Here is a 13,345-nt window from a genome sequence, read left to right on the forward strand (position 1 = left end):
CCTTAAGAACAAAACGGAAAAACTTGCTCCCCAAGACGGAAAGAAATACTCTGCTTAAGGTGAAGACCTTGGCACAAACTGCCTGGTTTTCCTCATGTGTGAAATTTCTTTTATGCCGAGTTCAGCGGATTTGACTCGTTCTCTTTATTGACGAGGAGCTTTGTACGCAGCTCCCCAGGACACCCACTAACACACCCACCGGCAGCGAACCACGCACACACACACACACACACACACACACACACACACACACACACACACACACATTTAAATACATTAAATAATGAACACACAGCTACTGTACCTGGTACAAACAAACAGCCACAGAGACCAGCAGCCTTAAAGCAACATGCCAGTGTGTTTGCACTTAACTACAAATCACATATACATTTCTGCTGAGCACTTTTGCACACTGCAGTGACACACCATCACCTCATAGCTCCAAAGCTCCACCATAGGATTTAACTATTTATTGAGCAAGTGATGACTGGAAGGAATCAAAGACACAGATCAGCAGAGGAGACGTGGATCATGCCTCAGGACTGGTTTGAGAACTGTGGACGTTGGGAAACAGCTGCTATCCTCCATGAAGGAATAAGCTATACATTTCAGAGCCACCTTTCAAGATTTGATCAAGTGTTCAGTGAAGTATTCCTTCAGGGAAAGATCCCATTCATGGTTAAAAGAAACCAGAGTTGACTGTTATAGAAGACAGGATGTGAACCGCTGGAGTGGCAAAATGACGTCATTCCATGTCTCCATTTCAGAAAAGGAAACGTGAAACATTCATATTAAAGGTCCTGAAAACAGATTTTCTCAATCAGCTTCTTATCATGAGGGATTGGGTCCACCATAAACACAATTTACTCCAGAGGTTTCTTTGAATTATTCACCTGAGAGGTCGGTGCTAGTTTTGGCTGCGCCCTCCTCCCTTGCTTGAAGTGGGCGGGGCTCATTTGGAAAAGGCTGAAGTCACACACTTATGTGCATCAATCAGGATTCAGCAGCATCTGAATCTAAATAGACAGCTGGTTGGTTTGCTTGTGACCAGCCCACTGTCAATCAAATCTGATCAAACCACACTCACCGTCCTAATGGCTGCTAAGCTCTTCATGAATTATACCTGAGGATGTTTTCCCCTAAAGCTGATCTTTGATTGTGAGTTTTCAGGGGCTTTAAATAAAACATTTTCAGAGAATTATTTCAGGTTCCTTAATGAACTTGCATGCATCATGCCAAAAAGTTGGCATGGTGCTTATCATACATTATGTTGTATGAGAACAACATTATTCAAGAAGACACCTAATTTGTACATCACCTATCTACTGTAATAGCTTTTAATGTTGTTTATTTAGCCATGAATATTCATCATTATAGATAAATACTTCAGATTTCTTAGTGGGTTTATTACTAATAAAAGACTGGAGCTGGTTGAGGATCACAGAGGAATCTCAGTGCAGATACATCAAAGTCTGATCTCCTCCTTGAGGAAACAAACAGCAGGAAACCAGGCTTGGATTTCCACTCTGTGCAAACATTGACTTTATGGGTCCGCTCACCAAGCTCCGTCTCTGCTGAGAGAAAACCACTTAGGTCCTTTCACCTTCCACTGCACCATCTGCACATTCATACATGATAACATGTTCGCATTCCCTCAGAATTCATTACTCTGTTATGATAATCTCATGTCCGGGGAGTCATTGCAGCACAAGCAATTAGAAAATCATTCACATGCCTGCATGCTGGAATGAAATTACTGAAGATTAGATTCTGTCTTGATTATCTTTTTTCCCCTTCAGGTGGAAAATGTCTACTCAGCATGTCGAGATAAGAGTGACTGCAGCGTCCAGTCAAGAGGCACCGCCACAGCCTGATTAATGGTAAGACTGAGCCACCTGTTTTAACACCTCTTGGTAAGCAGGTGGCACTCACTGGAACATGAAATGCCCTTTTGGCCATAACGGTTCAGTTTACGTTACAAATCACCAGCCTTTTACAGTAAGCTGCACTCAGTGCGCCCCAGAGGGCAACTGCGCCATGTGCGCAACGAGCCAGCAGCAGATGTGGAGGAAAAAAAAAATCACCAGAGCGCACACAGGAAAGGGAGACAAATAAGACATAAAAGATGAACTGACTGCCTCCGCGGCAGCTGCATCACATTGAGGAAATGTGTGAATGTGTGAATTTGTGCTTCAACACGCGAAATTGAGCGGCAGCTGATTATCACGAAGTCGGGCAGAAGTTTGGAGAAAAATAAAAGCTCCAGGAGAAGCAGAAGCACCATCAGGCTCACACACGCACATGTATTCACACTCTGGGATGCAACAGTGAAAAACAACGATCTTACCTCCCAACGCTTGTTTCATAACGAAATTCATGATGATGGCTTTTAATTCCCTGCCTTCCTTGTCCGAGCGATGTTACATTCAATTGTGGAGGAAAAGTAAGAAGTCCTTTGTTGCCGATCTGGAAAGAAAACGACAAAAAAAGAATCTTAAACTAAGTCATCATAAAACACATCAATAATGATTATGCAACATGTTAAAGAAAGATTGACCATGACTTCATATGACTTAATATATGAATAAACAGGACGAGGAAGTCATTATAAACTCACTAAAAATGTTAAATTATTTCTGAAATGACTACATTTAGCTCTAATCACAGCTTGCACGGAGCCAAAACAGTCACATGAAGGCTTATAGAATCCGTATTTTTGTGTTGGGCACGTTTCTTCAATGCGCCAGTTGAAGGACACCAAGGTCAATGGTTCAAACACAACCTAAACACACCAGGAAACACTGAACCACGTCAAACATCTCAGGTCTACGGACCAAAGCAGCAGCTATGGCTCGTCTTTTCCTCGCGGATTTTGTCAAGGATCCCGGACAGCTGAGTGTTTGGTGGCAGGCACTGACGGGAGGACGTGTCACGACAATCAGTAATAACCTCTATGTGGTCGAGCTGTGCCCGCAGCCAAGCGACTTCTGAGAAAGTGCACGGTGCAAGTCCCCGGCTCGGCAGGACAATCTGCTGTCATGCATGTGGACTGAACCACTGCTGTGTATTTTTCCTGATCATGTGGTAAAACTTTCCGTCCTCCATTGGAGGGACATTGGACACAGCCATCCCACTCCGGCATCGGAAAAGCTGCTCGCACAGTGCGTTAATTAAGCTACATGCAGACTGATGCGTGCGTATTTACAGCCACATATGCAGTGAACGTGCAGCAAAACATGCTGAAATTCGACCCGATTGTGCATTTGCGTGCAAGGAGACAGAGATGGTGTAAAAGCAGGGATACACATGCACTTCCTTGTTTGATCAGAGCCTGGTTCAGCACCACCGCGGCTGGATAGCTCCCCAAACCGTGGGATTGCATTGAAGCAGCAGCGTCAAGCATCGATTTACCTCCGTCCGGCGACTGGCTGAAATCCTTCTCACACACTCACACACCAAACAGGGATCAGCGAGCAGGGCTTCAGCTGCAGCACCTCCGGAACGAAGTTATCCTGCAGCAGGCAACAGCAGCACGGGCTAATCTAACTGCTCGTCCCTTGCATCTCCGACTCCCGGGGCTGGAAAAAGGACGTCCTTGGTGCCTCCTCCTGCCTGCCGCTTCGTCTTCCTGCACACACACTCACTCACTCACTCACTCACACACACGTAGAGAGAAGGAGGAGGAGGAGAGGAGGAGGGCGAAGCTGCTGCCGTTCACACCGTGATGGGAAGGAGCGACTGAATCACATGGAGGGATGGAGAGAGAAACGTCCCGCTAACGTCCTCCTGACCGATAGAGAGAGATCAATTATTCAGCCCTGACGCTGGCTGGCTGCTCCGTCCTACAGCCCGCCCCCCTTCTCTGCAACAGGGAGAGGGACTCGGCTTTCACTTAAAACGGTAGTGCAGAAAATAACGGGGAAATGATGGGCACCGGCTAAATACGCTGGAGCTGGGTGTCTCTTTGTTTGCCTGCGCCGTCTTGTTTCATGTTCAGTGTTTGTTTCCAGGAGATGAGATGTGAAAACTCACAAAATGTTCCTGTGGGATCCCTCTCGTGTTACTAGAGGGAATTCCAATGTGTGCTCTCCCCCACATCACATTGTTCTCTATTATATTTGACTTGTTACGTGATCATTTTCTTCTAGACATCGGGACATACAGTAGAAGGATCTGCACACAGACTCGTGCACACACTCTGTGAGAAGCAGGGGCAGAATGAGAGAGGCGCCTCCTTCTGCTGAGGTTTGCCCAGGTCACATCAGAGAGGCAGCTGGGATGCTCAGGTACCCCCCTGATATAACCTGTAGGGCATGGAAGTGTCCTGTCATGGCCGGCCTCTGAGCAGGCCGTTTGAGCTAACACGACCTGCAGACGTGTCCAAGTCAAACACACTTGGAAATGTTGGATAAAATTACAGTTGATGCATTAACTTGGCTGGTGGTGCACTTCAGACCCAACACTCTGCATGTAGCCTCATGCCAAATTATGACCTTTTAGTCAACCACTGCTTTAACATTCCTGCAGTGTGTCATTGTTCTGTGAGTCCAGTGTTTGTAGTATTATTACTACAGTCTAACATTCCATTAAGGACTCAGGAAATTGTCTCTACATTGATTGTACACATGAAGATCAGTTTACTTGTCACACAGCCTGTCACACTGCTGTACAGTATCTTCTGTTTGCCTTCAGAGTGTCTGACAAATTGACTCATCTTGGGCTTGCAGGGAGGCTGCAGTACAAACTGCTGCAGGGAGTTTGAAAGGTGAGGCCGTTTACCAGGCAGGGGAGGGTTAGCAGCGAATGCTGTTGTGTTGCATTGTAGGAAATATAGGAGTCAACATTTTTTGAGATTGACCCATACTGGAGGTTAATGACGGGCTCAGATTATACAATTTCAGCCCAATAGTAGCCTGATCCAACAGATGTAGGGCGTCAGGAATGAAAAAGTCTGTCGGTTCTGACAACTGATCATTTTATCTTGTGTTAGTGTATCATGGTGGACGACATCTGCTGCCACATCTGGGACACCTCATGATGTTCCGACAAAAAAAAAAACAAACAAAACTAGCATGTTGCACAACTGTTAACGTGGTGAAACGAAGATGAATGACGGCTGCCTATCTCTCAGCCAAGTCAGAAATATCGTCCAGTCTGAACCCAGCGTAAAAGTCAGAACATCTTGGCCTCAGTTGCGTCACTTTTGATCATTCTTTTATGAAACTGCTGGAGCAGCCCTTTAAAGGCAGAGAAATCCATCTTCTCTAATGCAGATGATTTAAAAGATTTAATGTGCCTTCCTTCAGCTCCATCAGCTCTATACTGAAATGGGCTCCATACGTCAAATGCCATCCTACGCTCTTAAATCCTGCTCCAGATTTGAGAGCTTGCAGAGACAGATTCATACATACTCTATGATACTGTCACGTAGCGTACATATTTATTCTGTATCTACTGGTTTCATGCCTTACAGATAGAAGTTGCATCACTTCAAGCTGAGCAGATCATTTTTATGGCAGCTGCATTACAGCACATGTATAAAAAATACATCATGTGAACAGTGACGTGTTGGATAAGTTTGGGAGCACGCATATGAAAACGTAAATAAATCAGAGCTTGTGTGTGTTTGAACGGTGCTCATTCATGACATAAGGAATACTGTTACTCTACTCAGTGAGCTTGAACTGCAGCAGATATAATATGATTTGATGTGCTTGTTTTAGTCCATAATGCCACCTGAATCCTTTCTGCTCCCAGTTCATATCACTTTGTCTTACCTGGATCTTGAGTGCAGGGAGGTTTCACCTGTAACGCTGACACCAAACATAATACAGTATTAAACTTTATCCTGATAGATGATGTGTTCTGCAAATGTATGCAAAGCTGTGACACTAAAATTTCACATCTTACACCTTTCGAGCTGTATCTCATTTAGCATCCCATTCGGCATTCACCTCCGTCCTTTGGTTTGCATGATTTGTGTGTAAAATCATGCCAACCTGAGGCCTGTCGCTATTCAGCTGTAAGGCAGGCACTTGACATGTGTTCCTGGAATTAGGCTGCATGTAGAGAAATTTAATCCCCGCTCTCATTTTATCTCACCTGTTCGCATTATTTGAGGAATAGCTGTAACAAAAGGGTTGAACAGCTCGCCAAACGCAGGCAATTAGGCTTCCTCAATTTCCTCACTGAGGTATTTTCCTCAAAAACTGTGGCTCAGACGGAGATAAAATTGGTTTGTATGCAACTGCACATACATGAAGCTTAAGTCAAGCAGCTGAATTGCGTTCACAGAAATCCCTGCCAATATAAAATTATGTCCGGAAAGCAAAGAGTCTTACCTGCATGGAACTATTGTGTGCAATACTTTTCATTTAAAGCAGCACAGGGCAAGATTCAAACACCCATCTTGTTCTTATAAAGTGCCAGGACTGCAGCAGCGAAGGGATGAGGTTACTCTCGGCGTGGAGTTAATAAATTCAGATTTACTTCATTCTTCAGGTCAGTTGTAAGGAGGCAAACTGAACAGCAAACTATAAAATGTCTACATGGTCAGAGGATTCGCCGATGCTTCAACTTTTCCTCCTCCCTTCTCGTCCCTTTGGTTTCTTTTGACATAAAGCATCAAAGAGCCGCTGGGCGGATTAGCATGAGCACACTGTGCATGTCTTATAGATGTCACCTTACAGGATTTCTGTCCTTAAAACTTCAAAGTGACCTCTGCTTTTCATTTTGCACAAACTTGCTGAGTGCAGCTTTCACCCACAGCTCATGTATTTTCCTCTTTGTCTGCTTCTTAGCACTGACTCTTGCTTTCCCGATCATTGGTCACTCAAACGCCAGGTCTGATTATTTTAAATGAAATATGAGAGAATGTGTGAAATGGAGCTTGAAGGATGTGAGATGTGAAGAAACCAGAAAACAGGTAGGTGGATCTTGTGAGTTTTTAGTCAAACTAAAATGCTGATAGGGAGCACAGAAAAAAAAAAAAAACTTGAGAACAGGTCTGTGTGGACGCGTCTGCTCTCCATTCATCTCTATCAGCTTCAGCTGTCAGACCACAGTCCAGCTGTTGCCACAGGTTGCCTCCCAGGACGGCTACTGGCCAAAGCAGAGGTCATTTGCATCCACCCACAAGCCTCCATCAGCCTCTGAGATGACTATTGATCAGAAGCTGAGATCAATAGTATCTCACATTAAGTGATTGTTTTAAAGCTGTTACTGTCGTTGCAGTATTACACTGCCAATGGGACTGAATTTGTTTGATTTTATTATGTCTTCTGATCAATCTCATTGATAATTATGCATAGAGCGCGTGGCAGTGTGGGACTGGAGGCGTGTGACCCTGCAGGCCTCAGACTGAACAGCCTCTCTGGCGTCAGTAGTCAGATCGTGTTTGTAGCCACACGACGGTGAAACCGACTGGATCGAATCGACGGACAGTGAAGACGCAGCAGATCTGAGAAGAAATATAAAGACACATTTTGAAAATCCTTCTTCATGATCACTGACTGAACTGGTAAATTACTTCACTGAGACCAGTCAGTCGTCTGAAATACCACAGTTAAAAATAGCTCATGTTTTTACATCAACAGTCTGCCAGTGGGACAGCAAACATGCTGTTATTCATATAGGTTGGTGTTGTCTTATGAGAGGAGTTATTAAAACTGTGTGGGGGACGTCTGCAACTCCTGTAGTGATTAAATTGCCTGTAGTGGGAATTCATAATATCTTAATTTCATCAAGAGCATTTCATCTGGCGTACATCTCAAATGCAAAATTCAAAGAGTCTGAATGCTTGTTCATTTAAGTGTACTGAAATTGCTTAAATGATTTAGCATCAACCATTGGTGACAAGTTGGGTTTATTAATCTCTAAAACATGATTTTTGAAGATGAAAGGAATGAAAATGTGCCAAGAAGAGTATTTAGTGTTTAGGTTTTGTTGAACATGATGACTCTAAAACTCAAGATACTTTGTTTTTTGAAGTATTAGCGTAGTCTCCTTTTTTGTTCGGTTTGGTGACGCAGGTTTGCTAACTGAGAGGTTCTGTGATGACAAGAACTTCAAAAGACTCAGGTGTAAGGATCACACGAAAGTCCGAAAATTCACAAATTCAAGTACCTCGAGGCAACAAGCAGAACAGAAGTCAAACATCGGGCAGAGATTAAAAGGTAACAACGGTGCTAACAACACCAACAAAGACAATGTGGCAAACAGGAAGTGGATCATCAGGGCTGAAAGTGCTGGAGGTCTGATTGGATGATCGGGTACAGGTGAAACCGAACAATGCCAGGAAGTAAAACATGCTGGAATGCGTAAGGAAAGTTACTACAAAATAAAACAGGAAACGCAGTTAACGAGTCTTTTTCTTCATGTGAGTCTCGCAGTACATTTAGATTAAATCAATCATCAGCAAATGTTTGTTCTTAGTTCAATAACCAGTCAGAAAATGAAAAGGTCACAGCGTCATGTTAAGTGTCAAAGGTTTAACATGCTGTAATGACATCCTTTTAAAATCACAGCGGCCTGTGTAGTGGTGTCGTGTGGAGCAGTTTTCCAGTAGATGGAAAGAAAATTCTTTCTCTGCCAATGAAGGAATTACTGGAGGCAAAGTGACACTAATACACTGATACTCCAAATCTGTTACTCCACACTTTAAATCCGACCTTTGCCCTAAATCTAACCTGATGCAATATCCCCGCGAGCTCGGCTGGTTAAAAGGAGCAACAAAATGAAAACCTCATATCCTCCTGGGCACACTTTTTGTTGCAAGGACACACACACACACACACACACACACACACACACACACACACACACCCCATCATCCACTCCCCTCTCACACACACCTACAGTACTCCCTTGACGTCTTGTTAATGCAACTCAGGCCCACTTTAATGTCGTATATCCTCTTTTCTCTCTCTCATGTCTGGTCTTTCTCCACACACACACAAACACAGTAGTTAGTGCTACATGTTTGGCTATCTACGCTGGAGGAGCAGTAATGCCTGCACTGACTCACTGACATCAGAGGACCCCCAGTGGCCTGCCAAAGCTGATCTGTGTGTTTAAATGGCGAGGTGGCTGTTAAATCAACATGGGAAGCCTGCAAGACACCATCCACATATTGCATTTATTCCCCTGTGTGGCTGTTGATCCGTGCTCGGCCCGCAGAGGATGAATTGTTTGACCTGCAGGTTGAAGGATGAGAGCAAATGATGGTTACTCTTTTTGTTTAATTACTGTTAGAGTACATGTGGCTTCACCCAAAGCACAGACGGAAGGGAAACTGGCTAAAAAAGGAGGATATATTCCCATCCTAATTACCTGCACTCAACCCCGACAAGGGATGGTTCAGACATCAATATGTTATCTTCTAATCGATATCTTCCAACAGGCTTAATTATATTTAATTGGAGATGGTGCAAATATTTGCAAAATGGAAGTGTAATGTGATCGCACCTTAACTTCAAAAAAGCATTAAATGGACCTTGACTTGATTGTTTTGTTACACTTTCTGATTCTAAAGTAAAGAATGAACTTCCACCTTCTCCTCAGCTGAGTTTTACCCATAATTATATTTGGCCTCTGATCCATAAAGTAACTGGTCCTTTCTCTTCGTCAGCCAGAAGGACTGTGAACTTCTTAACCTCGATTAAGGCTCAGAATGTCATTTCGGCCGTTTCTCGCTAATTTGTGGTGATGAGGGTCAGGGAATGCATTACATGGATGAGGGCTCTCACAAGAAGTACAGACTTACCTGTAAGTGTCAAGATATGTATGAAGAGAAACCTTGAAGTAATTCATTGTGTCGGAGGAAGACTGTCTAACAGCTCAAACAGGCACTACAGTGAAAAATAGCTTCTTAGCAAATTCTGGCATTTTTACCATGTGTTCGATTCATTTGCATTGTTCCTTCCTAAATACTAAAGTAAACAGATGTATAGTGTTGTGGTGATGAGTCCTCATAATGTGACTGGGAACAAGTTTTGACCCCACGATCTGCACATATGCACATACTGCAGGTCTCAGGAGACAGAAAATCAAACTCATCAATTACATGGAGCTGCAATTTATAGACTCGTCCAATGGTCAATATAGAGAACTGACACTTTATCAAAGATAATTACAGACAAATAATCCCTGCTTTGTCAGTCCCTTTGCTGTTGTTGCTTTTTATTGTATGTAGACCTGGATAAGTGCAGTTTTATTAATAAGCTGTCCCAGTGCTTGAGCTTGCATTGTTGCATTTCTCACCATGAAGTGCAGCTCTGCCGGTTTGGACGTTTTTTTCATAATTAAACTTAATTGCTCAGCTGCGTCATCGCATGCTAGCCAGAGGCCTCATTGAGATACAGACAGTCCAGTGCACGGTGATGTGCTGTCCTCCACCTCGGCAGAATCAGACGTCTCCCTGAGCTCTCGTACGTACTGTAGAGGATGAAGTACGAAGCTCTGCAGGTTACAGCAGAAATATAGTCCCGAATTCTTGTAGCTGGTAGTGGCTTTACAGCTGAGTCCCAGATGTCCAGGTGGCCTTGTGGGTAAACAGCCTGCAGAGCGAGTATGGATTTAATGCTATGGAGCAGAAGAAGCCTGAAAACATCTAATTTATTGCTGCTCTTACAGCATGATCAGCTTTCTTCAATTCACACAAGTTTGGTTTGGGTTATTCTCTCAAAAGAGACCCTACAGCAGCTGGACCTTTCAGTCACTGCGCACACAGGAGTCAATAACTCAATCTCAGCAACTCCAGCAATTGGAATTAGAGTTGGAATCGACTCAAGAAATGCGGTGTTGTACTACATCACCTCTTAAGTCTGACAGCTCACTATAGCCGAAGGGGAAGATACAGGGACAGAGACAAATGTGCTCACAGCTCCCTCACAGTGAGTCAGTGCATGGCCCTTCATTTCAATGAGACCGGACGATCTGTCCGCTACAGGGTTGGCAACAGGGTTCAAACTATACATTGATGGCAATATTTACTATCTGACCTTATGGTGTGACTCTCTTCAGCCCTGTATACCAGTATGACTGGGATTGCTGGTCATTTTTTATAATTGCAGGGTCCGTCTGTGCAAATCTGTAATTTGTTAAGTAAAAATTCCATAAAAATTCCATCGCAAATGACCTACTGGACTTCTGGAGTTTTTTTGTTGTTGATGGAGGATGATTTTTTTCTTGGTAGTTTTTTGTTTTCTCTGCCTTGTTTCTGCCTCTTACCTGCTCAAGAATTTTGGAGGCTGCATCAGCAATTTTAAATGAAAGTGTGCGTTTTGGGTTGAAATTCTGGAAGTTCAGCTCTTGTTATTCAGGAAGTGGATGTTAGGCAGGAGATGATGTCATTAAATTCAAGTAGTACCATGTAAATAGGGCTACACCATACTAAGGCACTAATGTTGCTGTGTCACATAAGTAATTAGTGAGGTGGTATTCTCTCTGACTGAAGCAGGTTTGTAGGTTTTTCTGACCTGCACTGTTTTGTGGCTTCCTGCCGTGTACTTCTCAAGTGTCTTCTCATCCCTCTGGCTGTTATCCTAAACAAACGTATCCTATATCTGAACCCCGTCTGAGGTCCTATGGACGCCTGAGCGAAGAAGCACAGTGACACAGAAACCACCTTCGTCCGTTAACTGTGCTTCATCTATCACGTTCACTGTTCACGAATCCATTTTCCCTCCCTGATGTCTGCCTTCATTAGCTCTGGGTCAGACAAGAGCGTGCAGTGTTGCACATTGGTGACATTATCATTAATTTTAAAATCAAATTCTGCACGCTCACTTTGTAATTACAGTACAATATTCGACAATCATCTGCAGACAGACATGTCCGGTATAGGATGATCTCAGTAATCCGTATTTGATCTTTTTTTTTTCTATTATCATCTAAAATTTTACATTCTGCCACACAGCCACAGCTCTTAATGATGAAGAAATGAATCATGGGTAATAATGTTCCATGCAGGGCTGCTGAAATGAATTGTGGTTATGATGTTGAATGGGTTCGGTGTCTGTATAATTCACATGTGAATGGAGGACAGATGTGGTGATGCATCGTGACAGAGAGGGAAAGTGTCGGCTGAAATCAGAGGACACATCGTCAACAGTGATCAAAGTGTATTTGCACGTGATGGCTGATGTGCAGCGCTCTTTGAAAACTGTCAGCATTTCACAAACAGATGATTGTATCTCTACATGAATAATGACTTTACTGAAGATGTAAATGGAACATTATGGTGGAGCCTGCTTCAGTCTTGTAAGCCTGTTGGACTTTGAACAGTGACCACAGAAGATGAAGCATCATGTTCCACTAATAAGTCACCACTGACCTTGATGAATTCCATTTTTAAAGATTTATCATAATTCGTCAAGCTGCATTCAAACTGCAGTGCCTAATGCTTCTTTGATGAATTAATGGGAAGCCGAAGTTAATTAAGCACTCAAAAACATCTTCAATCCCAAAATAGGTGCAATGTAATGGTCCGTGAAGCTGCAGAGGAAAAAAATAAACATGCAAGCAAGATGTTGTGGTTCCAAACTGAGATCCTGACAGTTTTAAAGCAACAGTCTTTCACAGGTTGATAAAAGGCAGCTCAGGTCTTTGACTGACCTTTACTTAGAGATCATCTATGTGGAACAGGCAACATTAAATAATCACCTTTGGAACTTTGCTTTATGTGTAGTGAAAAGGATGAAGCCTGTAATTAAAACTTTAAATCCTTAAACCTACAAATTTATAGATGTTTTTAATGATTATCTCTTGTTAATGGTACAATTTTTCTCATGAGAGTAAAGAAATTAAACCTCTCAGTTTATTACTGCAGTCTGTGCTCACTGGTACAACAAAGCCATCTCAAATATCAGAGTGTGGAGGTATATTACTGACTTTGGATTCATAGTTTGACAGAATAACATTAACTCAAGGTCCACGTACAAGCTTTTTAACCAAATTTCAAGACTGTCAAGGGGGTAGCGTCTAGGATTTGGACTATATTTTGGGTTCATTTAGTCCTAAAGTCATATTTCAGAAAAAAGAAGGGAACTTCACACTGACTTTGGCCAAAAATGAAGCACCAGAAAGACTTATTAGAGTGGAGATATATTCTTTTTGTTCAGCCCCTAAACATCCAGTTTCCCCTTTGCCCTTATCAGCTCGTTCGCCTGCTTGAAGCTGTATGATGTTTATGTCGAGTAAAATCATTTTAAGGGGTTAAAAACAGGCATTTGGACACTGGCAGTTCATCCCCACCCGTCCGCTGTGACCGCATCCCTCTACCTGTAAGAAGAACTGTGCTTCCCACTGTGCTAATGAGAGGTTTTTAAAAACTACGTCCTGGTTC

The 13,345-nt window shown here is 43.1% G+C and overlaps 1 protein-coding gene across 2 annotated transcripts in view; it reads right to left on the bottom strand.

The window, feature by feature from the left end:
* cplx1 (complexin 1) overlaps nucleotides 1-3,989 on the bottom strand; it is a 52,944-nt gene extending 48,955 nt beyond the window's left edge. Inside the window, exons 1-2 of one of the 2 annotated variants that reach the window (XM_076739270.1) lie at nucleotides 3,412-3,989; nucleotides 2,348-2,466 (exon numbers count right to left, since the gene is read on the bottom strand). In XM_076739270.1, the coding sequence (XP_076595385.1) occupies nucleotides 2,348-2,378 (31 nt within the window). In that variant the 5' untranslated portion in view covers nucleotides 2,379-2,466; nucleotides 3,412-3,989. Of the gene's footprint in view, nucleotides 1-2,347; nucleotides 2,467-2,834; nucleotides 3,051-3,411 lie in introns of those variants that run through there. The other variant, XM_076739271.1, reaches the window with a different exon arrangement.
* Nucleotides 3,990-13,345: the final 9,356 nt, after the last annotated feature.

The sequence above is a fragment of the Chaetodon auriga genome, chromosome 9, assembly GCF_051107435.1.
Source record: "Chaetodon auriga isolate fChaAug3 chromosome 9, fChaAug3.hap1, whole genome shotgun sequence".
NCBI classification, from domain to species: Eukaryota; Metazoa; Chordata; class Actinopteri; order Chaetodontiformes; family Chaetodontidae; genus Chaetodon; species Chaetodon auriga.